This window comes from Danio rerio, chromosome 1 (assembly GCF_052040795.2).
Source record: "Danio rerio strain M-AB ecotype USA chromosome 1, GRCz13ab, whole genome shotgun sequence".
Taxonomy (NCBI): domain Eukaryota; kingdom Metazoa; phylum Chordata; class Actinopteri; order Cypriniformes; family Danionidae; genus Danio; species Danio rerio.
Window position 1 is genome coordinate 33020001 of NC_141021.1, and position 26289 is coordinate 33046289.

Here is a 26289-nt window from a genome sequence, read left to right on the forward strand (position 1 = left end):
TGGAAATTTTGGAATTTCATGGAATTTTGGAATTTTGGAATGGAATTTTGACATGAATTTTCCAGGCCTGAAAAAGTTTTGTAAAAAAACAGAAAAACCCACAAAGTTTTGGAAAAGTCATGGAAATTATTGGATGTGTGTGTGTGCGTGTGTCTGTGTCTGTGTGTGTGTGTGTGTGTGTGTGTCTGTGTCTGTGTCTGTGTGTGTGTGTGTGTGTGTGTGTGTGTGTGTGTGTGTGTGTGTGTGTGTGTGTGTGTGTGTGTGTGTGTGTGTGTGTGTGTGTGTGTGTGTGTGTGTGTGTGTGTGTCTGTGTGTGTGTCTGTGTCTGTGTGTGTGTGTGTGTGTGTAAAAAAAAAAAAACAAACAAACAAAAAAAAAAAAAAAAATATATATATATATATATATATATATATATATATATATATATATATATATATATATATATATATATATATATATATATATATATATATATATATTAGCCCCTGTTTATTTTTCCCCAGTTTCAGTTTAACGTAGAGAAGATTTTTTCAACACATTTATAAAAATAATAGTTTTAATAAATCATCTCTAATAACTGATTTATTTTATCTTTTTCATGATGACAGTAAATAATATTTGACTAGATATTTTTCAAGACACTTCTATACAGCTTAAAGTGACATTTAAAGGCTTAACTAGATTAATTAGGTTATCTAGGCAAGTTATGGTAATTAGGCAAGTTATTGTATAATGATGATTTGTTCTATCGACTTTCGGAAAAAAATATAGCTTGAAAACATTTAACTCTCTTTGATTTTTATATTATTTATATATATATATATATATATATATATATATATATATAATGCTGTCAATCGATTAAAAAAATTAACTAATTAATCGCACTTTTAAAAAAATTTATCATGATTAATCGCGTTTAAAAGACTGAAACTTTAGTAATTTTAGCTATTCGAGTGTAAAATTAATGTAAACGCAAGAAAAATACTATTTAAATTCAAAATATAATTCATTATTAGAATTTTTGTTTACTTGTAACACAGATTTCTTCATGTAAACAACATACCCACAATAAACCATCAAGATCCTGGCATGACAGCCATATTTATTACAGAAATAAAAACACAGGCATGTTAATTCCATTTGAATTTCAAAACAATCAATGCCAATAAAGAAAACATTGATTTCCATATTGGATTCTAAGTGAACTGCAAAAAATGCCAAAATACAGGCATTACAGATATGGAAAATAATAATAATAATAATAAAGTATTGAAAATCTGTGCATGCCCTTGAATAGGTTTACTATATATAGGAAATAACGAGAGTTGACAAATTAAAAAACTACATTTTTTATTTATTTATTATTAAAATAAAATGATAATCCACACTGGAAATGTGGGTGCCTTTGTGTTTTGAGGGAGCCTAGAAAATAATGAGCATAAAAAAAACTGCCTGCTGACGCACACAGTTAATGTTGATTAATAAAATAAAGATAAATAATAAAAGCAATGTGTCAGAGACCCTAAAAAATGTTTAACTCAACAATGAAACATCAAACCTAGCTAACAGCTTTTACATTGTCAATCAAATTAACTTAAACAATTAAAAAATGCAACAAATATTTGTTTGGGCAGAACTACAAAACTGTAAAAAAAAAAGTTGCAAAAGTTGCACACTAGTTTGGTCATGTATAAATATCATTATATTAACCATATTGTATAAATATTATTGTCACTATAAGCCTACGTCATGCTTACGATCAAAAACACTATGTCATGATATCTCATGCGCTTGTCTTCTGACCGAGTGCATCTTAAAATACATGACATACACTCCTCAGAGCTTGAGAAGCGGACATTTTTTTATCATTTGTAAAATAAAGACTTGCAGGTTAAGGAAACAGCATTATAGGAGGAAGTTGCCGCAGCCGTGGTGCAGAATAAAAGTAAAAAAAAAGTATATGTATATGGACAGATAGGTAACTAGATAGAATAGACAAGAATATATTGTTCCCCTTCGGTTGGGGAACTCCAGTGCTATAAGTGGATTTGATGTTCTAAATCCACGTATGGGAGATTCGGTTCAGAAGCTACTTGTCTGAAAGAGTATTGAACGGGCCAATGAAAGCAATGAATTGGCAGCGTAAGCTTGCGCAGGTGTGCTGCATTGCCAATTAACTGAACATATAAGCACACCTGGCGCCAGCAAACGCCATCCTTTTCGCTTCAGAGAAAGGTTCCTCTGGGGGTTCCTCTTGCTGACTACAGCCACATCGAGCGAACGAGTGTCTCCCGGTCCAGAGCGAGTCCACGCAGCGGCAGACGGTCGAGCTGGGTTTTCTCCCTTGCCTGGCGTCCCTTTGGGTCCGGTCCTCCAGAGCAGTGCATATTGTTGCAAGTTTTCCTAAAAGAGCAAAACAGTCGTGCAACACGTCCTTTTCAGGATGGCGCTCCGACTGCGTTTCTGGTTGCGGGGGTTTCCTGGCTCCGGATGATGGGCATGATCACTGCTTTACATGTTTGGGGGTCCAGCATGTTAATGTGATGTTCGGGGGCGGTTCATGTCGTCACTGCGATGCCATGACCGTCGAACAGTTGAGATCGCGGCTAACTTTCGTAAGAGAGCGAGCCACCCCAGTCGCCTCGTGCTCTGCAGCGGGCGCTCGGGCAGATCTGAGGGTTCCAGCGAGAAATAATCCGCCGTCTAAGGGCTCGTGGACCTCTCGCTCCTCCAAGCGCTCCATCCAAGCTTCGGGGACTGGGAGACATGTTGGCCGTGCTTTCTCAGGCTGCTTCGGCCGTCGGGTTGGAGATGGTTCATCCCCCAGCCCCACGGCCGGACCGACTAGATGGGTGTTGCGTAGAGGACCAAAAGGCTAAGCCTTTAAAGCCTCTCGTCCCCTTCTTCCCGGAAGTGCACAGTAGGCTCTGCGTTCGCCTCCGCCCTCACCACCCTGGATTGTGGAGCTGCCAGGGGGTATGAGGCGATCCCGCAGGTGGAGCGCGCCATTGCGGTCAATCTTTGTCCGCGTGGCGCCCCTACTTGGCGCGGTCCGCCCCGTCTCCCGTCCAAAGCCTGTAGGTTATCTGCCTCCCTTGGAGCTAGAGCTTACAAGGATGCGGGCCTGGCAGCTTCTGCCTTGCACGCGATGGCCACCTACCATCGCTACCAAGCGCAGGCACTGGCCGAGCTGCACGAGGGTGGGTCTAACCCAGGCTTGTTACACGAGCTGCGCACCGCGACCGACTATGCTCTCCAGACTACTAAGTCCGCCGCGTGTGCGCTGGGGAAGACGATGTCCACACTTGTGGTCCAGGAACGCCACCTCTGGCTAAACCTGGCAGATATGCGCGATGTTGACAAAGTTCGCTTTCTTGACTCGCCCATATAGCAGGCTGGCCTGTTTGGCGACACCATCGGTGAATTCACCCAGGAGTTCAAGGCGGTGAAGGAGCAGTCGGATGTGATGTGCAATGTCATCTATCGGCGGGACCGTAAGCCCACTCCGTCCCCTGACGAGCCATCCACCTCCGCTGCTCCTCGCCGAGGGCGCCCGCCAACGGCCGCTGCCCCGCCTCCGCCTCCGGCGAAGCGGGCGTGTCGAGCATGCCGGAAGCCCCTCCTGCCCAGGGCGCCGCTAAGTCCATTAAACGGACCGCGAATCGTCCCTGAGACAGGCCATCCTGAGAGGAGGAAATTTGCTCTTTCCCCGCTGGAGGGCGGGGCCCATATCCCAACGGTACTTTTCAGTGCCACCAAAGATTCGAACAATGAGCATTTTTCCCCTTCCCTGGATGTCACAGCTCAAGCCCTGCCAGTCTGGGACGCGATGCCTCTCAGCCCGCAGGGTCTGCATGCTCCAGAGTGGCTCACGGGCGCTGGGGGGACGGTCTCCCTTCTCCCAGCCCCCAAGCCCCCCCCTCCGGAGTCAGGGTGCAGAGCCAGAGCGAATCGCTCTCCTCCAGCTCTTCTGTGGGACCCTCGCGCTCCCCGGATTAGCACACCCACTGCGCGCTGCCCCTCCGCGGGTACGTCAATGATTGCTGCGATGACGTCATTAGCGAGGGCTCTGCCTGCCTGGTTAGTGTGGGCCAGCCCCTCGCGGTGGCTCATACGCACGATCAGACTCGGCTACGAACTTCAGTTCTCGAAACGGCCTCCCAAGTTCACGGGCGTGTATTTCACCAGGGTAAATCCCCTGTCCGCCCCTGTCTTGCGAGAGGAGATTGCTGCCCTCCTGGCGAAGGGTGCAATCAAGCCGGTACCTCCAGCCGAGATGGAGAGCGGGTTTTACAGCCCGTACTTCATCGTACCCAAAAAGAGCGGTGGGTCACTGCCAATCCTAGATCTGCGCGTTTTGAACCGCTGCCTTCACAAGCTGTCGTTCAGAATGCTTACGCAGAAGCGCATCCTTCGATGCGTCCGCCCTCAGGATTGATTTGCAGCCATAGACCTGAAGGACGCGTATTTTCATGTCTCCATTCTTCCACGCCTCGTCAGTTTCTGCGGTTTGCGTTCGAAGGTCGAGCATGGCAGTACAAGGTCCGCCCCTTCGGGCTCTCTCTGTCTCTGCGGGTCTTCACCAAACTCGCGGAGGGTGCCCTAGCGCCCCATCGGCTCGCGGGCATCCGCATACTCAATTATCTTGACGATTGGCTGATTTTAGCCCACTCACGGGAGCAATTGACTGCGCACAGAGACCAGGTGCTCCGGCATCTTCGCCTATTGGGGTTGCAGGTCAACTGGGAAAAGAGCAAACTTGCCCCGGTGCAGAGGATCTCTTTTCTCGGGATGAAGCTGGACTCGGTCACCATGGTAGCGCGCCTCTCCGGAGAGCGCGCTTGCCTGCTGCTGAACTGTCTGAGGGAGCTCGACAGCAAAATAGTGGTCCCAATGAAATATTTTCAGAGGCTCCTGGGGCATATGGCTTCCGCTGCGGCTGTCACGCCACTCGGACTGCTCCATATGAGACCACTCCAGCACTGGCTTCAAGATCGAGTTCCAAGATGCGCATGGCATGCGGGCGCACACCGAGTCTCTGTTACTGCGCTGTGTCGCCGCACCCTCAGCCCCTTGAACGACCCCTCGTTCCTGCAGGCCGGTGTGCCTCTGGGACAGGCGTCCAGTCATGTTGTTGTCTCAACTGATGCTTCCAGCACAGGCTGGGGAGCCGGTTTGTCGCGGGCATGCAGCTGCGGGCCTGTGGGTAGGTGCCCAGCTGCATTGTCATATCAATCGCCTAGAGCTGTTGGCAGTGTTCCTTGCTCTCCGTATATCAACCGCATGGGGGGTATGCGCTCTCGCCGCATGTCTCAGCTCGCCCGCCGTCTGCTCCTTTGGAGTCACCCGCGGCTGAAGTCGCTGTGCGCCATTCACATCCCAGGTATGCTCAACCGTGCAGCCGATGCACTCTCATGGCAGCAGATTCCCTCTGGAGAATGGAGACTCCACCCCGAGTCTGTTCAGCTGATATGGGCGCGATTCAGGGAGGCCCAGATCGATCTGTTTGCCTCCCCCGAGAACGCTAGTTGTTTTATTCCCTGACCGAGGGCCCTCTCGGCACGGATGCACTGGCCCACAGCTGGCCTCGGGGCATATACAAGTATGCATTTCCCCCAGTGAGCCTGATCGCGCAGTTACTGTGCAAGGTCAGGGAGGACGAGGAGCAGGTTCTGTTAGTTGCGCCCATCTGGCCCAACCGGACCTGGATATCAGAGCTCTCCCTCCTCGCGACAGCCCTCCCCTGGCAGATCCCTTTAAGAGAGAACCTAATTTCTCAGGGACAAGGCACTGTCATCATCCGGTTCCTCAGAGGTGCTAGGCGAATTATTCCAACTCGCCCCCCTCTCATGCTCTCCTGGGATCTCGCCCTCGTTCTCACGAGCCTGCGATCTGATCCCTTCGAGCCACTCGATTCAGTATCCTTAAGATTTCTGTCCCTGAAGGCAGCTCTGCTGGTCGCGTTGGCCTCCATTAAGAGGGTCAGGGACCTGGAGGCATTTTCGGTCAGTGACTCGTGCCTGGAATTCGGGCCGGATTTTTCTCACGTTATCCTGAGACCCCGCCCGGATTATGTGCCCAAGGTTCCTACAACTCCCTTTAGAAATCAGGTAGTAACCCTGCAAGAGCTGCCCCTGGAGGAGGCAGACCCAGCCTTTTCCTTACTCTGTCCAGTTCGCGCCCTGCACATTTATGTGGACCGTACTCAGTACTTTAGATCTTCTGAGCAGCTCTTTGTTATGACGGACGGCAGCAGGGAAGTGCCGTGTCCAAACAAAGATTATCCCACTGGATTGTGGAGGCCATTTCATGTGCTTATTTGAGCAGAGGTCAGCCGCGTCCCCCGGGAGTGCGTGCGCACTCCACTCGGAGCGTTGCATCCTCTTGGGCGTGTGCACACGGCGCCTCTTTAACAGACATTTGTAGAGCTGAGGGCTGGGCGACACCCAACACATTTGCAAGGTTTTACAATCTGCGAGTGGAGCCGGTTTCCTCAAGGGTGTTAGGTAACCCTTGGTGATTGAGGGAACAACTCGGTGGGGCGTTGTATCACGCTTGCGGTGCCTTTTTTTCCTAACACGGAGAGATGTGCACCTTCCTGTCTGTCAGTAAGTTCCCTGTCGGTGAGCCCTGCAGATTCCTCCGAGGCCCCCAGCACTGACTCAGCGGAGGAGTCACTTGCTGGCCCACTACGTTAGGTCTGCCCGCTGGTCAGCCCGCGTTTTTGGGTATTGGTGCCTGCTATGTGCGTTCCCCGCTGGTGATCCCCATATGCTTATTTCCGCCACGGTTAAGTCCCCCCCCTGGGTGGACCCGTGCTTTCCCTATCCGCTAACCACCTTCTTATGCGCACTCCCCCTCCTTAGGGTTAGTCTATATGTAATTCCATTTGTCTCCCTATTGGGTGCGGATGGTCTCCGCAGCGTCCTCCCTACCGGGATTGCACGCTTCCCAACGTACTGTCGTATTTCCTAGAATTATCCAGACGCTAGCGACTCCCAAAAAAATATACCTATTACGTAAAGCTTCTTTTTGAAGTGGGGATAAGTTAGGGCCAAGGGCACGTTGGAGGACCGCGCCTTCCATGATTTGGGTACGTCACGCTTGCCTAACTGCCCTCTCATCGGAGGCGTTGGTGAGGAGGGGAACGGAAGTGCTATACTTTGTCGCCATAATGACTGTCCCTTAGCTGTTTAAAAGTCTCTTCAGCTTAAAAAGGATGGCGTTTGCTGACGCCAGGTGTGCTTATATGCTCAGTTAATTGGCAATGCAGCACACCTGCGCAAGCTTACGCTGCCAATTCATTGCTTTCATTGGCCCGTTCAATACTCTTTCAGACAAGTAGCTTCTGAACCGAATCTCCCATACGTAGATTTAGAACATCAAATCCACTTATAGCACTTCCGTTCCCCTCCTCTGGGAACGAAGGGTTACTTCTGTTACCTCGAACGATCTGTGCCCCGCTGCAGAGTGCAGACGCAAAAGCCTGCTCTCCCGCGGCGCGGACCCGCGCGTGAAAAACAGGCGTGCCTCTTGGCTATTTTGACGAATACACACCTACCTTACACAGAGGCCAAAATGGAAGATTGTGATTGGGTCAGCCCAATGTCAATAAAGAAAAGAACCAATGGGCTGCAGATAATGTTACGCAGTCGCTCTGTCCGGAAAAGAAACATCTTACTTTCAGAGCGTAACAACTCACAGCACCGTCAATCACTGAGGGATAAAAACATGACAGTCTGTGTTTTATGGGCCGATCAGATCATAAGAAGATGATCAGCCCGGCCCAAAAAGTACGTCAAAACAGCGGGAAACTGCCCGCCGTCTGCCCTGGCCACAACAGGGAAAAAAAAAAACGTTGTTAATTGCGTTAATTTTTTTTACACGTTAATTATTTCATGCGTTATGCGTTAACGCGTTAATTTTGACAGCGCTAATATATATATATGTATATATATATATATATATATATATATATATATATATATATATATATATATATATATATATATATATATATATATATATATATATATATATATATATATATATATTTATATATATATATATATATATATATATATATATATATATATATATATATATATTTAAACCAGTTTATGTAATGTAGTGACATACAGTATCTAATAAAATAATATTATTACAGATATGCACAAAAACTGTTGGAATTTTTAAACCAAAATGTAGGTGAAATAAAAATTTAAATAAAAAAGCTATTTTATTTAATAGTATTTTGAATCACAATTTTACGGTTACTGCTTGGTACTATACCTTCCCAGGAAACTTTGAACTGAGAAAAATATCTAAAACCAAACATTTGATTTCACTTGACATTCCTCATGTTCATTTTGATTCAGGGGTAGTCTCTTTTTTTCTTGCCTATGTTGATTTATTAATCTCCCTGCTTCAGCATCTATCTGAGCAGCTCTGGTTCAGCCTGGCTGCTGATGGTGACATTTGATGGCATTTGCTCACAGCGTGTAATTATTAGTCTGCTGCTGTGAATGCAAATGCACTTCTGACAGGGAAAGGGAAAGGTTATGATGAACCCTATCAACTTATACTAACAGATGATCACAATCAATATACAGTATTACATCATCCACAGATGTTTAACGTGCTCTTACACCTGCATAGAGACACCTGCAGCTATACAGGCTGTGCGCAGCATGTAATCTTGCAAATCATTAAAAGTATGATTTAAGTATATATCATTAAATCATTATTAGTATTTCTAATTCACACAGTACAATTGATTTCCATTTCACGTGTACTGCACAGCAGAAATTGAACAGAGGGGGTTGTAGTGTGGTGGGAAACACCAAATGTGTGGTATATCACAAAACTGGTCTTAGCATGTCATCAGCTGAGGCAAACTGGTTTAGCCACAGCCATATCACCCTGCAGCCCAACACCGTTTTTACTGAAGCTAAGCAGGGTTGAGCCTGGTCAGTACCTGAATGGGAAACCACATGGAATATTTAGGTTGCTGTTGGAAGTGGTGTTAGTGAGGCCAGCAGGGGGTGCTCATCCTGTGGTCTCTGTGGGTCCTAATGCCCCAGTAAAGCGAATGAGACACTATACAAACCTCTTAGTTTTTCACAATTCTTTTTCATTTTTTGAAATAAAAATGAAAAATAAAAAAAAATTGTGGTGGTAATTCTTAGAAATTTGCAGACAATTTTGCAATAAATAAACAAATAAAAATTATATATATATATATATATATATATATATATATATATATATATATATATATATATATATATATATATATATATATATATATATATATATAAATATAAATAACAATGTTATTTTATTTATTTATTTATTTTTAACTAGGCATGTTTGGGATAATTAGGCATGTTATTGTATAATGATGGTTTGTTCTGTAGACTATCGAAAAAATATAAAGCTTAAAGGGGCTAATAATATTTACCTTAAAAATAGTGTTTAGAAAATCAAAATTGTCTCTTATTCTTATTCTTATTATTAGCTGAAATAAAACAAATAAGATTTTCTCCAGAAGAAATATAATTAATCATATTAGGTAGCCTATGTTAGGTGTGCAATCTGATATAATGACAATGACACAAATCATAGAAATAAAGCTTCTTTATTTTGGTCTCTTGTCTAAAACAGATCTAAAATGTTAGGAATTAAGCCAAAAAAAGGTTCTATAACTCTTATTTTTACCCACAATCTTAGTTTTCTCAGATTTTACTCCCCGGAGCATCTGACATCATGTACCTCACTCAAGACATGTGTTAGGGCTTCCCCTACCGTAATACACATAAAACACAGATTACTGTAAAACTTGTCAATGGCAGGGAAGCATTTTCTCTTGTTAACTGTAGGAAAAGAGTTAAACTAAATCATTTATCGGTTCCACGAACATCATAATATTAGCCATACATGTAAAGTGGCCTTCAATTCGGTCACGTCCAGCGAAACCCCGTGCAGAAACCCCGCTCATGATTGTGAAGTGCTTTGGGTGTATGGCCATACACAATAAATTCACTATATAAATACATATAACTTACTTACTAGCTGGACTAGCCTTTGGAGGACATGTACTGTACCTGATCACATCACTGTACTTTACTTACGAGATGTACAAGACAATCACAGCTGTTTCTAAATTGCAAATGCAATTTTACATCAAACTGTTGTGCAGCCCTACTGGGAAACACACTCCTGCTTAGATCTTGTAGAATGTTAGACAGCTTAATTTCCATCTTCTTAACTGGTTCACTCAGTAATAGCAAACTGGCACAATCTGGAATGGATGGAATATTTACCTGCCACAGTAATCTGCAAAAGTTTTTAGTTTTATTTTTTAGATGTGTCAGATAATGGCGTTCTGAAGGGAGTATGTTTATATTACCCCCAGTTAATTTATTTTAAATTTATATATACCATAAAGTACAGTATATTTCCTGTGTATATGGGTAATTTTTCCTCAATACTGGAGTGCGAATGGGTGGAGCTGGGTAAGCTGAAGTACATAACAGGAGGCCAAAGCAAATATTACATTTGCTCTGAAGGCAAATTAAATAACTTACTAATACAATTCCATGACTTTCTGAAAGGATTTTCCTCGAAAAATGGATTACAGCAGTCAGGAGTGAAAAACTTGTCAGTTTTCTTTTGTACTGTATTTCTGGCCAGAATAATGCTGTTTTCAACAAGATAGCGCCTCTGCTGCAATTGTGATATTTCTTCTAATAACAGTCCCTGTTTTTTTTTTTTTTTTCATATGTCAGTCAGTATAATTTATGTTTGGATGCATCATGTGAAGACATAATTCTATATTTTTAGAAGAGAACTTGTAAATCCTGCTGTGTATAAAGTTGATTATATTATAACTTTTATAATTTGTTTTTACATTTAGTGTTTATTTAGTTTACAGGGTGTCTAAATAGGAATATTTGTTGTTTGAGAAGGCAAATAACACCTGCAGCTGAAGTGGGATTTTTATGCATTTATAAGGAATTTAGTCAAGGATACTCATCTAAGTCAAACATGTAGGAGTAATTTGTTTTCTTTTTCTACTTTCTTTTTATCTCTTCCCGAAGCAGTAGTAATGCTCTACATGATTTATAATTACTGCCATTTGTGTACTTCAAATCTTGAATGGCCCCATGAACCATGCGATGAGGCCTCGAAAGTGACATAGTGTAATTTATCATATGTTTAGAAAGACAACTCTATTTTTATAAAATGATCATATATGAAAAGTGATATGCAATGTTGCACTGTACTTTAGAAACCAAGGATTCTTGCAAAAGAATCACAATTTTCACAAAAATATAGCACAATTATGATAAACTGTGATGATAACAGTGATAACAGTAATGGCTGTTTCTGAAGAATCATGCATCACTAAAGGGTGGAGTTGGAATTGCTGAAAAAATTAACACTTTAATAACTAATGTCAATTTAAATAATAAATTGCTTTAACTTTAAATTAATAGAGTATTTAATTCCTTTGAAGTTCCTTTTCGGTCAAGATATTTTAGTTAAACAATGCAGAAAGTGTTCAAATATCATATGATTTCATTTAGAATACACAAAATGCTTAACATAACAGGACACAGAAGTCAGAGAGAGCTTAACGTGCTGCAATTTAATGCTGTCCTTACAGCACACGCAGCACATGCAAATAAATTGTGCTTTTTCCTTGTAAATAGACGCATGAATAGTTTGAGTTTACTCGGTCCATTTGCTCGTCAAATTCTTTTCATTGGCATGACAAATTCACTTTACAATATACGCAGATTCATGTCATGGGCTGGGTTTCTGTCTGCCTGAAGACTGTAGCTTTGTTGCTAATTGGCTAACATTGATTTTATTGAGAGATTACCTGCTTTATGTGCTTTAGGAAAACTGAAAAGCCTGAGCCCCACACCGAAAACGACTGTGTTCTACGAATCAAAAGTCCACTTCGTGTGCCTTGAGAAAAACGATGGCCACATTAGTGGTCCTGGAATGCCACCTCTGGCTAAACTTGAAAAAAAATATGCGCGAAGTTGACAAAGTCCGCTTTCTTAACTTGCCCATATCCCAGGCTGGCCTGTTCAGTAACACCATCAGTGAATTCACGGCTGTGCAGTAGGATGCGATGGGCTGAGTTATCTATCGGCGGGGATGTAAGACCGCTCCCCCCGCCGAATCATACACATCCTCTGCTTCTTGCCTAGGGCACCTGCCTGCGACCCGCCGAGCACCTCACAGGCAACCAGCGCTCCCCGCCCCAGGGCGCCGCTAAATCCAGTAAACGAACACTGCACATGGAGGAGGCAGACGCAACCCCTATATTGCTGTGTCCTGTTCGCGCTTTGCGTATTATACGGATTGTACTCAGAGCTGTTAGAGTGTCTGAGCAGCTCTTTATCTGTCATGATGATTGGCAGAAGGGAAGTGCCGTATCTAAACAGATTTTGGAACAAACCCACTAAACAGTGGATGCCATCTCCCTTGCTTATCAGAGCCAATGCGAGCCGTGTCCACCAGGAGTGAGAACCCCCCCAACTCAGAACACGCATCCTTTTGGGCGTTAGCATGCGGTTCCTCTCTAACAGACATTGTGGAGCTGCGGGCTGGGTGACACCTAACACATAGCAAGATTTATTTTTTTTCTTTGAGGGGAGACGATTTCTTCACTTGTGCTGGGAAACCCCGATAAATTAGGAATTTCTCTCTAAGGCGGAGATACGTGCACTTTCTCGCTTTGTCAGTTAAGTTCCCTACTTGGCGAACCCTCAAGAGATTCCACCAAGGCCCCCAGCATCTGACTCTGGGGCTATGTACCTTCGCCACAATGTTTGCCCCTTAGCTGTTGGGCGTGAAAGTCTCTTTAACTAGAAAAGGAGCATCAAAAAGCATCAGCTTGGCACGTGCTGCGCTTATATTCCAAATTGATTGTAAGTAGTGCCAGCTGTGCAACTCATTGGCATTTCATTGGCCCATTTATATACCCTTTTAGGAACCCTTTTGGATACTGACGAAATCCCCATAGTTGAAGTTTCCACATAGCATTTCCGTTCCCCTCATTTAGGGAACGAGGATTACTTTAGTAACGGAGCGTTCCTTAGATCATGTTTTCATTTCATTGTTGAGACAGTGAAACAGCGTAGCCTGCAGGGTGATGTGAATGGGGATATGAAATACAGTTTACTTTGAAGATTTACCCAATGTGTCCTCTGGAGTTTGTTTACCATATCAAACTTGTGAAGTCTGAACTTACAAGCAAAGGATGCAAGACTGAAATTTGTGTAACCTATGCTTAATATTGAAGGAAGTCTTAATCATAGCAAAACTTTTAAAACTAAAACATATTAGTGTAAATGGGGCCTGAGACTACTAGATCCTTTCAGCGGTGCACCCAGCTCAGGGAGTTCATTCAATCATCCAGAAACTATAAACTGTTTTAATGATGCTTCCAGCTGAGCCAAAAACACTTTGATGAGCTGTTTCTCGGTGTCAACAAGAGGATTTCTCTTTGGGACACCAACAACAGGTGCTACATCATAATCACGTCCATACTAGAGCTAGTTCTGATTGGTTGAGGTGGCATGAATCTCTGCTGAAGTTAAGATTTTCTAACTCGAGCGAATTATTTACACGAATCGTGTCTTCCGTGCCACCTCATTTGTACGAATAGTACTGCAGGATGTCTATTCACATCCTTGCATTGACTTAACATGTAAATCACTCGTGATTGTCGCTTCATCCGTATCTGGTGTGAATACACCATAAAAAACACATGCAATTACAAAAACATTAGCAAATAAAAAAAAAAATCTTTATTTTTTTGACAGCAATGGAAATGTTTCAATGGGACCCTAAACATGACTGACTTAGCCATTTTGGGTATGGTTCTTTAGTCTAATAAAATACAAAAGACAAGAGAATCACAATGTTAAAATATAAAAACAAAAACTTACCTTTCAAAGATCACCTACAACTTCACTAAGCCATAGTCACAGCTCAATAAACATTTTGCAGCAGCGTCCATCTTGTTTTAGGGTGCCCCTGAAACATTTTTTTTGTGTGTGTGTTCCATTTTATTTACAAAAGGCTAGTGTCTTCGTTGTGAGAAAATGAAGCATGTTTTATTAATTTATTTTTGTTGTGGGAAAATGCAGCGTGTTTTTTTATGTGAATATTTACAAACTAATTTCAAGAGGAGCATGTGATATGTGATAGAGGAGCATGTGATACCACAGCTGGTCCCTATCAGTAATCAGCTAGCCAATCGGATTATTTCAAATCTAACATAAATATCCAGCCTAACTTTACTCCCTATCTTCGCTTGGGAAGAACCCCCACCCCTTTTCCCTCTTCCTTATTTCTAGGATCGGGTGACACGGTGGCTCAGTGACTAGCACTGCTGCCTCACAGAAAGAAGGTCACTGGTCCAAGTCCTAGCTGGCCAGTCAGCATTTCTGTGCAGGTTTATATGTTCTCCCCGTGTTTGCTTGGGTTTCCCCATATACTCCACTTTCCTCCGACAGTCTAAAGACATGAGGCACAATTAAATTAAATAATAGTAACAGTCTCAACTACATTAATACTGAGCTTCTCTAGGTGAGTAAGCACCGGTGTGGTTGACGGCCTATTCCTATTGAGCTGTCTTTATTAATCAAGGAATAAGCCAAACGAATCGGGAAGCTCTCGAGACCTACCAGATCTTGTATCTCTTTAAATGCTTATTGACCAGACGGGAGCCTTGGGCTTATCTATCTCCATGCTTAGGGTTCTCACCCAGGATAGCATGCCAAACCTGCTATTATCATCAAGCATTATTAAGTGTGAACTCTTGGGGCCCTATCACACCCGATGCAATGCGGTGCAAGACACAACGCAATTGTTGTTTGCTAGTTTCAGCTCGACGCAAATGTCATTTTGACGTTTTTAACCATGCTGTTTAAATAGCAAATGCATGTGCATTGAGGTGCATTTGCAAGGATGTGTGTTGAGGTGCATTGCTGGCGCGTTGCAATTTTGAGGAGCTATAATAGACTGCACAATAAATCAAAAGAGGTCTAAAGTCCAGCGCAGAGTGAGCCTTGCTTAAACATTGCATAATACACACAGGATGTACAGCAATATGCTGTAAAATATTTAATGCTTTGTTTATTCTCCACCAATAAACATGTAGCAAATTATAACAATAATGTAGATTAACTTGCACGCATATCTACATCAAAAATCTGTAAAAGATTATAATGTATATTAAAGTGCTCGCATATCTACACCATAATTACTGTAGTAAATTAGCTCAAGGTTATTCTTCCCTCGCCTTTTCCGCCATTATAATGTTAATAGTTATGATTTAGATTACAGTGCATTATATATATAGCGGGCTAGCTTAACAGGAGGAAGATTCATTTGAATGGGGCTTCAAATGAATCTACTCTTTAGATCTGAACAAACGAATTTTCCAGCGATGCTATCAAAATAAACCCATTAAGTTTGAGCAGGGTAAGAAGATCAAAGTTTAAGACATTAGATTCATAAATATACACAGGCACCTTTCTTTATACAAAAGTAAACTTTATTGACTAATCTAACAGAAACAAACACCTAACACAAACACACATTCATTAGAAAATAGAGAAGATTAACGAACGTGAAGTAAGAGGTTGAGAAGATGTAATGATGGGAGAACCTCGGAGTTTGTAAGAGCAAACTAAGCAAACCAAACAATCAAATTCAATATAACCCTTCTAGGGTCTTTTAGAGTTGCATTTAGTCTACATCAGTTGAAATGGAAGTGTACTTGCGTGTCCATGTGATGTAAAGAGGCTCCCTTGGTTGAGCATGTGGTTCTGCTGGTTGTACCTTTGTTCGCACGAGTGTTGGAGGGGGGTGAGTCCGTGTTTGAAGTTGAAGCAGCAAAAGGATTCTGGGATGTGAAATGTCCGAGCTGTGCGATTAACCCTTTCTGTCTGGGTTTCCGCCTGCTTTCTTGGAGGTTTCTCTGCTTATGTCTCGTTTTTAATTTCTGAAGAAGTTGCAAAGATATTGAAGAAAAGTTTCAAAACAGCGTGTTTCAGAGCAGAGCCGGGTTCAAGAGAGAGGTTCAAGAGTTGCGGTTCAAAGAGAGACTAGAGAAAGAGAGAGAGGGGCGTAGCTTTGGTCCCAGCTTATATAGGTCGGGTTCAGATCCACCCTCCATGGAAAGTTGACCAATTAGAAACTAACCTCTCTGCATCTGGTTTATGGGGCTTTGTCCGAGGCAGTGGAATTTGCATAGGCAAATTTTATGCAAATTGGGACAGAAATGTTAAAGTCTCTTAAAATGTTAATATGTTACACTCGTACAGCAAGTAAGCTTTACGAAAAGTCTAAACACGAACAGTATAAGAGCTTGTTTAGCTTCGGTACAGTTAAACATTTATACAGAATTATTCAAACCAATAATATTAATACAGGAGCAAGGGAAATGTTGCAAAACACATGATTACACATAAAAAGAGAGTAAAGTTTACATTAAAACATCATTCTTAAGCAAGGAGCTTAAAAAGTCCTGAACCGTTTTTTGTTCAATGCTACATGGCACATTCCTTTTGGGTCGTAAATACCTTGGAATCAGGTTTCGAGTCTTCCCTGGGAAAAGGTTGGCTCAGTTGCGGAATAAAAGCTAAATAATTATGTGTCTGGTCGGCCATATTTGTTACAATGCAAATATCTTTACAAATAAAAAAGAATTAAAGGATTAAAATATTACAAAAAATATTATTTTCTAGCCTACATAAATATAAAAACTACTGCCTCCATGCCTTCATCTTGGGCGGAGGGCTTTTTTTAGTTTATTTATGACAATTTGCTTTTGTAAAATGTTATTATTATTAGTATTTATTATATGCATATTTATATTTGTTTTATTAAAAACAAGCTTAGATTTGCCCACCTGTCAGGTTTTAGACCATATAGGGCACAGCATGTGTATTTGGAAATAACTCAGTTTTTGACCACACTTCGTTATTATTGTTCATTTATTTGTTTGCTGAAAATCAGAACTGAATTTAGAAATAGTTTTAAAACAAATCTTTGCGCTTAATAAACTCAATTAAGTATGTATAGGCTAATGGATATCTGTGCACACAACACGTTACCCTATCCACGAGAGTAAGAGTGAAAGTGAAAGTAAAGAATAAATAGGCTCATTCTCTCAGGCCGTACTCACACTAGGTACAGTTGCCTCGAACCGGGCCAAAGCACGCTTGTCCCCCCTCCCATCTCCCCCGATGGCCCGCGCTCACACCACAAACGGGCTTCGGCACGCTTACGTCATCGCTGCTGGGCTGTTCAGTTAGAAGCACTCTCTCACTCAGCAGCACAGTGGAGATTTCTCTAGTTATATCGTTTCAGTCGTTTGATATGCCGTCAAATATTTCGCCAAACAGTCCTTAGAGATGCGGGGACACGCAGTCAGATATTTCGCCGTACAGATCCGCCACTTTTGGCGCTCATAAACAATTATAAAGCTCTCATGCTGCAGGAATGAGGAGGTCTGCTAAAGGCGCGCAGCTGTCGTGAAGTGAGGAGTTTGCGTCTTTAATAAACGACGGCAGTTTGCGTTCACTGAAAAGTAATCATTAATAAATCCATATGAAACAGTCCCTTAAAAGTCACGTCTCACTTTCAGTTTCGGGCTTTGGCGCGTTTTGCACTCACACACAAGGGTACCGCGCCAAAGCCCAAGTGAACTGCGCTCAGGCACACCTCTTCCAACCGGGCACTTCTCAAACGATCCGGGAAACGGGCCTGGGCACGGTACGGATGGCATAGTGTGAGTAGGCCCTCATTCTCACGCTGTAGATGGTCTGTTTAACTGTTTCCTGCTAGTTAAGCATTCAGTTTTTCCACTTACAAAATCGACCATGTAAATAGCAAATGCGCCATAGCGCGACGCAACTGACTCTTACAGGGAATGGCAGATGAGACTGATTGGTTTATTCTCAAAACACACCTATAACTCATTAAGAGAACAAGCTCAACGCTGTTAGACCATACGCCACAGAGCAAAGCAAATTTTTCCGTCCTTAAAATAGCAGAAGTTGATTCGGACGTTCCCTGAATGCTTTTGCGGCCTGTGCTTTGCACTTTGCACCTGGATCGTCAAAATAGAGCCCTTGAAGTGTGTGTATTATTGTGAGGATTTGTCAAACGGATGAAGATCTTTTCTTAATTTACTGGTGTTTTTTGTAATTGCATGAGTTTTCTAAAATGTAGCACGTTTAGCTATCTCAGCAATCGCACAAAAAGGAATGTGAAACTTAGAGATAGTATTCTTTAAATTCATCCAAGACTACCTCTATGTAGAATTAAAGAGTAAACACTGTTCATTTGCCTTGTTATGCACCTTCTGTGTGCTATATGCCAGTGGTTTGGCTCCATAAGTTGTCAATTATTAGATAGTGTAATATAATAAATCTAAAACAATAATATTGTAAAACAATAATAATCTAAAGTTATAGACATTGTAGAAATTATTGGTTTGAAAAAATATGCCATTATAAAAACCTGAGTTTCTGGTATTTGATATTCCAGATATTTGTGTGATGGATGGTCTTTTCCGAGGGAGAGCAGATATGGTCTTTGGGAATTGACTGCATTTGGAAGGAAGGAATTTTATGTTTAGAATGCACAATTTTATTTCCCTAATCTCTCAGTACAATAAATTATCAGATCAGAATCAATAAAAAAGTTTGTTCCCTTAAGGAAAATAACTTTTACTGTGTTGAGAAAATGTTGTGCTGGCCATTACGGGACCTTGTTGTTTGTTTTCCCAATGACAGCGGTATTTCTGTACCCCTTTGCCCTTCAGAATAAACCAATTCTGTTAGTCTCTCTCTTTCTCTCTCTGCAGAATGATTCTGTGAGGGTTGGGTTTAGGGTAAGGTTGAAGTAAACGAACAGAATATAAAAAAATCATGGTTTGGGTAGTTCTTATAAAACAAGCAATTTCAGTGTGTTTGTATGTGTGTAAAGGTTTATGTGGTTTAAAGAGACATGAAGTTATATAATGACATGAGTATGATATTGTTACAGGGATACAGTGTGTAGGCATCTGTGTGTGTGCAGGCATCCCTGTGTGAGCGACAGACAGGTAGAGTCTTCTAGGTCTTGATGTTTGTGACTCCTTCAATCTGAGCTCCAACCGTGCACAGAATTGCCCAAGTGTGTGCAGTCCTATGATAACAGCTAGAGATGGCTGTGTGTGTATGTATGTGCTGTTTCTGACACTGCACTCTTTCATCATCTGAGGGTTATCAGCTGTCATTGTGAATGCTGTCTAACAGACCATACTGTTACTCTCTTATGCTGTCTGATTTGTGTGTATTTCTGCAGAATGTTTCTTTAAAATTAACTTCAGAACTGTTTTTTTACTAATAGAATCCTGTGAAATCCAACCCAGACCAAAGCTATGAGACTTAAAGTTCTCTTTGTATCCTGTGTTCTCCTTCAGGATCCTGTATATGGGAAAGGAAAACTGGCTGAGATCCAGGGGCTCATTTTAGGAATGCTGGAGACTTTCAACTATGAACAGGTATTGTACTGTGGGTGCATGCACGTTATTAGCATAGTTGTTGCATAGAAAGAATAAGATGTTTTAAAAAAATCAAGTATTTGCTCTTCTTTTCTCTTAAAAAATATTGGAATCGATTAGCAGATTTGGAATCAGAACCATAAACGCTTAAATTATACTTAAATAACCAACCTTAGCTTTGTGATATCAATTGTTTTTGATTTTGTGGTTACAAGTTGAACATTTTAAACATTTGGTTTTCAGAATTTTATTTCCCTTAGATAATGTCACTTTACCATGATACAGTGCATCTGGAAAGTATAAAGCACTTCACCTTTTCCACATTTTGTTTTGTTACTGCCTTACTCCAAAATAGACTATATATATATATATATATATATATATATATATATATATATATATATATATATATATATATATATATATATATATATATATATATATATATATATATATATATATATGAAATTACGTGTGAGTTTTCTGAGAGAAATTACAAAACGGGACGGAAGCAGGAGATGGGTCTGAAATACAGGAGACTGCCAGGAAAAATGGGAGTGTTGGCAGGTATGCTCACACATACACTCTGCACTCGGACTACTTCAGAATTGTTAATAGGGCATGGTGGGCATTTCTCTTTTTCTCACACTGAACACAGTCGACAATAACAGCAGACTGGGTCATCAGACCAATCAGCGCAGATTAGCATCGCGCTAAGGAGGGGTTTGCGAACAAATGAATCGCTGAACAAATCATATGGGAGTTGATGGGATAATTAGGTAAAAATGAATGCGTATTATAAGACAATGAACGTGTTTTTGACCTTGCATGCACATCAGCCTGTTGTTGGAGACCCCCAAAACCAAAATATGTTCCTTTTTAATGCATAATAGGGGCTCTTTACTGGCATTCACATTAAGAAACTTGAATTGCGTGTTTAAACAGAGATTTGTCCATTTATGCAAGCAATGTGATAAACCAAAGAAAGAATTGGAAAAAAATGAATCCAAAAAAGGTGGATCGGTCGTTCTTTTATTGTCTCACAGGAGAGGCTGCTGGCAAGAGAGAATGTTATGTGCTGTGACTGCAACGCGTGTCATTTCATAACCATAGGGCCCATTGTCTGACTGAATTAAATTAGTTCTATGGATGTTAGGGAAATTAATTCACTAAGCTACTTGAGGGGCTCGAGCAAAGTACCCTGAGAGCCGGGTTGGTCTTGCGGGCTGCCAATTGAATAGCATAGCTTAAAACAATTTAAAACTTGACAGATCTGCTGCACCAGTAACATGACTGAAATCTATAAATGCATGCATTCATTCATCGAATGAAATTAAAGAGCAATGCAGTTTATTGTGACAAAAAAAAATGTTTTGAGTTTCTTTAATCTTTTTTGTGCTACGTTTAGTTTTATCTCTTCCATCACTGAAATTGCAGTGATGTAGTCACTGTCTGTATCTAATAATACCCATGTCATCCTGGCTTCATCTCATCTTAGTCTTGGAAAAAAGGTCATAAACAACATCTTTATTTTTTGTTAACGAAATTAACAATGGTCTGTCAACAACCATTTTAAGATACTGTATCCCCACAGATGTTCATTTGGGTTTAGGTTTGGGCTCTGGTGGGACCACTCAGGGGCATTCACAGATTTGTATTGTAGCCACCTCTTTGTGATTTTGGCTATGTGCTTAAGGTTTCTATCCTGTTTCAAGATGAACTGTTGCCTCAGTCTGAGGTTGAAAACACTCTGGAGAAGTTTTTCATCGGGGATATCTCTACATTGCTGCATTAATCCTTCCTTTTATCTTGGTCTTGGTCCCCCAGATGTTTCCACTAAAAACAACACCATGCTTCACTGTAGGGATGGTATTGGCCAGGTAAAGAATAGTGCCTGGCTTTTTCAAGACATAAATGTTTCCCAAGACATAAAAAAAGAAAAGAAAGAAAATAAAATAATTATTTTTTCCTACAGTCTGAGAGTCCTTCAAGTGCCTTTAGGTCATCTGTCTGACTAAGCCCTTGTCCTTGATCACTTGGTTTAACCGAGCAGCACACTCAAGGAAGAGTCCTGGTGATTTTACATTCTGCTATTCATAAATAATGGAGGCCACAAAAAATCCTGTCTTGGAGGTCAACAGACAATTCCATAGACTTCATGGCTTGGTTTGCACTCTGACATGGTGTGTGCCTTTCTAAATCAAGTACCGTGAACTAATTTTGGCAAGGTTTTGAAATATCTCAATAGCTATGTTTCCATTCACAAATGTTTATGTGCATTTCGGATATACTCATAAAAATGGTTGATGGAAACACCAATATGTGCATCAATTTTGAAAATGCACTTAAAAAACAAATGTGCATAACTAAGTAGGATAAACTATTTATTTAATTTAAAAAAAATGCATAAACTACATTGGAAACACTTTTACCTAACAAATGTTTAAGTCATGTGATTTTGTTATAAGAGATGATCAAAATATGTGTAAATTAGACAAATCTGCAGGCTGACTGCACTGTAAAACATCTGAAATGTTTTGGTTATTCTAAAATGCCTAGCCATCTCAGTATTAGTGTTATTATATTAATAATTACCTCCAAAACTCAAGAGTGTCTGTGCTCCACGTCTCATCCCTTCAAACGCCATCACGCCTTCATTGAATGTTAGCATTGTCTTCTGAGGAAAGAGTAATTTATTAAATGAAGAAAAAATTGACGCAGCTTTTCCTACTGCAGCACATTCCATTTTTTCTTTTGATTTTTGCCACCAGTTTATGAGTAAGTGAAAATTGTTTTTTCTTTGATTTGTTGGAAAGAAACGCTGCTTTACATCATTTACATGATATTCTAGTTTTGTGCATAAATTTAATTCACATGTATAAATGGTAACACAGCTAATAATGATCAGTAGAATCAGGAGGCACTTTTGCGGTGAATGCTACTGTATACTTATGTACTGTACTTTAGAGCCGTAATTGGGCCATAAAAAGTTAGGACCAATAGTACATTTTGATTGGCTGCTTTTTAAAAGCCTGAACCCGTTTACGCCCTGGCATCTATATGTGTTTTAACATAGTTTATTCATAAAAAATGTAGGATATTGGTCACTTACAAGTTAAGATAAAATAAGTCCTCTGTAACATCAAAACATCTCAGCACTCTAAATAGGCTTAGGTACATACACTTCGCCTTTAAATTGGCCAACACACCAATAACAAATCTTGCCTAACAAATTAAATTAAAATAAATCTAAATTATGACGGGTATTTGGCAATAATGAAATTGAGATAAAGGCTCTGCGGGATTTGTTTTGCCACTTCTCTTCACAATCCAGCCTTAAGGTGACTTTGAAGCTGAATATTAAAATAATAATGACAACATATATTCTGTCTACATTATGCACTTTTGGTTTATTTAATATTTAGTTATAATTTGAAAATCTTTTGCTTACCAACATTAGGCTATGTGATTTTGTGGAGGAACATTATTCAATCCACCCATTGTCTTTAGCGTGGTCTTGCACTTACTGATGGTGCGTCCATCAGTACTGAACAAGCTTTTACTGCTGCTGCTACTGGCCGGAATGTATACTGTTCTGGCTAATTTTGCATGTTTTTGGTAGGATTGTTTGTTCATCTTTCACCAGCCAAGAATATCCATTTAATTTTCCATGACAGCGGTTTCAGTAGCAAGTGACCTTGTCATTTTCTTTGTCAGCTTGCTCTACATTTTCCCACTCCGCAAAATTAGCTCTTTTTGACTTCTCTTTTATTGCTTGTTTCACCTTTGCAGGGATGGGTTTTAATGTTGTAAAAGACAATTTAATTACTTTCTCACGCTAATCGAAATGCATCACATGACTGTTCATTTACCCCACAAGCCAGAGTGCAAGCCCGAGTCTGGCCCGACCCCTTCTAAAATGATAGAAATTAAGCACACATTTGGACATACCGTCTCACTCATGCTTTGTAAGGTGTTGAAATTCACAAAGTTATTGTTAAATATGTCTGTACAGTAGAGCAACCCATGGTGATTTTTTTTTCACATTGCCATTATTGGGATGTTGTTTATAAAATATTGAGGACAATTATGAATTATTAATAATTAGTAAAATAATTTATGTAATCCGCTTTAGAATTAGGCTGTAAATAAACAAAATACAGAAAATTGTAAGCACTGAACTCTTTCTGGACATACTGTATCTCACTCGTGCTTTGTAAGGTGATAAAATAGACAAAATTATTGTTAAATATGTCCGTACAGTAGAGCAACCCACAGTGCCTCATTAATGTCTTACTCTCCTATTTATTGTGCACTTGTGGATCTTGGACAGCAGTGCAGAAAGATATGTCATTTAGCTTTGTTAAATTATAATGAGATCTTTTTATACTGCTCACACAGTTCAAGCTACAGCAGCTAAATTCACACTGTTCTATGTGATAATTGGAATGAGATGTGAGGCGAGATTTTTGGGGTTCTTTTCCTTTTTCAGTGTTGTAAATTATTTTATTTTATGTAAAGTGACATCCAGGCACACAGTGTCAGTCAGCAAACGAGAGCTGCATGACAGACACTTGATCGCTTGCAAAAATTACACTAGTTTTTTTTTCTTGGCCAACACTATTTATTATGGATGCTATATGTTCTTAAAGTTGTGCACTGTTTGTTTATAAGAGATTTGTTGTGTACAACTGCAGTAACTATGTCTATTTAAATAAATAAAAAACACACACATACATTTTCAGACACACTTGCGTTGGGTTTTCATGTTTTATGGAGACCATCCATAGAAATAATGATTTTTTTAAATACTGTACATTCTGAATAGTCTATCCTTTTACACTAACCCTTCCCTTACTTCCAACCCTCACAAAAACATTCTGCAGTTTTAATAAAAGTAATATATATAAATAACTTTCTTTGATTCATGAACATTTTTTAATGGAGAACAACAATTGCTGATTATAATATTAGTAATGATAATAATAATAATTATATTACTAATAATAATTCTTTATATTTATATAGCACATTTCTGGGCACTCAAAGTGCTTTACACATGGGGGGAATCTACTCATTCACCACCATGGTGCAGCAGCCATTTTGCGCCTGACCACACACCAGCTGATTGGTGGAAAGGAGAGAGAGTGATGAAGCCAATTATGATATGGGGATGGTTAGGAGCCCATGAGGGACAGAGGCCAGCGGGCAAATTTGGACAGGCTGGGGTGGGGTGAGGCTGGGGTGAAAATCCTACTGTTTTTTTAAAGGGCATCCTGGGAGTTTTTATTACCACAGAAAGGCAGGACCTCGGTTTAACGTCTTATACAAAAGATGGCGGTCACTGAGCAGTAGAGTCACCGACACTATACTGGGGCAGTAGGACCACAGGTTGGGTGGCCCCTGCTGGCCTCACTAATACCACTTCCAGTAGCAACTTAGCTTTCCCATGTGGTCTCCCATCCAGGTACTGACCGGGCGCAGCCCTGCTTAGCTTCAGTGGGGGACCATGTGAGAGTTGCAAAGAGCTAACTGCCGGCTATATTGATTATTCCTCACACCGAAACCCCCCAAACACACAAAACGGTTTAAAATGGTTTTAATTTGACCAAGTGCTGATGCTTTTTTTTTTGACCATACCCACATCTGCTATTAGGACTTATATCTGTGCATCTCTATAATCAATTGTTAAAGATCCTGTAAAATACTTTAAAACAGTGTTATTGAATAGGCTGATGCCATTTCCACTAAAACAAAATGACAGGGCTGGACCTATCAAGCAGCTCCTTGCTCTGTTTTTTTTTAAACAGCCAAACGTGTTTTATTTATATCACAGCATGCCCAGAACCACAGAGTTCAGTAAAGCTGCATTTGACTGCTTATGACAACCACCGCAAGTCTGTATTACAATTTCCCCTCATATTATAATTTCACCTAATTTCCCCTCCCCTCGATTTGTGCATATGATTCATTCTGTACTGTAAAGTGAACATGAAAATGCACTTTAAACATCCGTGATGCGAATGTAGATGTAGACTGTGGCATTGACACGATGCTCAATTGATACTAATGGGCCCAAAGTGTGCCAAGAAAATATCCCCCACACCATTACACCACCACCACCAGCCTGAACTGTTGATACAAGGCAGGATGGATCCACGCTTTCATGTTCTTAATACTAAATTCTGACCCTACCGTCCAAATGTCGTAGCAGAAATTGAGACCCACCAGACCAGGCCATGTTTTTCCAATGTTCTCGTGCAATTTTAGTGAGCCTTTGCAAATTGTAGCATCAATTTCCTGTTCTTACCTGACAGGAGTGGCGCCCGGTGTGGTCTTCTGCTGCTGTAGCCCATCAAGATTGGAAGTTTTGTGCGTTAAGAGATGCTCTTCTGCATACCTCGGTTGTAACAAGTGGTTATTTGAGTTAATGTTGCCTTTCTGTCAGTTTGAACTAGTCTGGCCATTCTCCTCTGACCTCTGACATCAACAAGGCATTTGCCCTACAAAACTGCCGTTCACTGGATTTTTTTTTTTTCTTTTTTAGACCACTGCGTGAAAATCCCAGTAAATCAGCAGTTTCTGAAATACTCAGACCAGCCCGTCTGGCACCAACAACCATGCCACATTCAAAGTCACTTTAATCACCTTTCTTCCCCATTCTGATACTCTGTTTGATCTGCAGCAGATTGTCTTGA

The 26289-nt window shown here is 40.9% G+C and overlaps 1 protein-coding gene across 3 annotated transcripts in view; it reads left to right on the forward strand.

Annotated features, from left to right (window-relative positions):
- vps8 (VPS8 subunit of CORVET complex) overlaps positions 1-26289 on the forward strand; it is a 227585-nt gene that overhangs the window by 137471 nt on the left and 63825 nt on the right. For all 3 annotated transcript variants that reach the window (XM_087236397.1, NM_001080616.3, XM_087236398.1), the window contains 1 exon segment: positions 19511-19591. In XM_087236397.1, the coding sequence (XP_087092523.1) occupies positions 19511-19591 (81 nt within the window).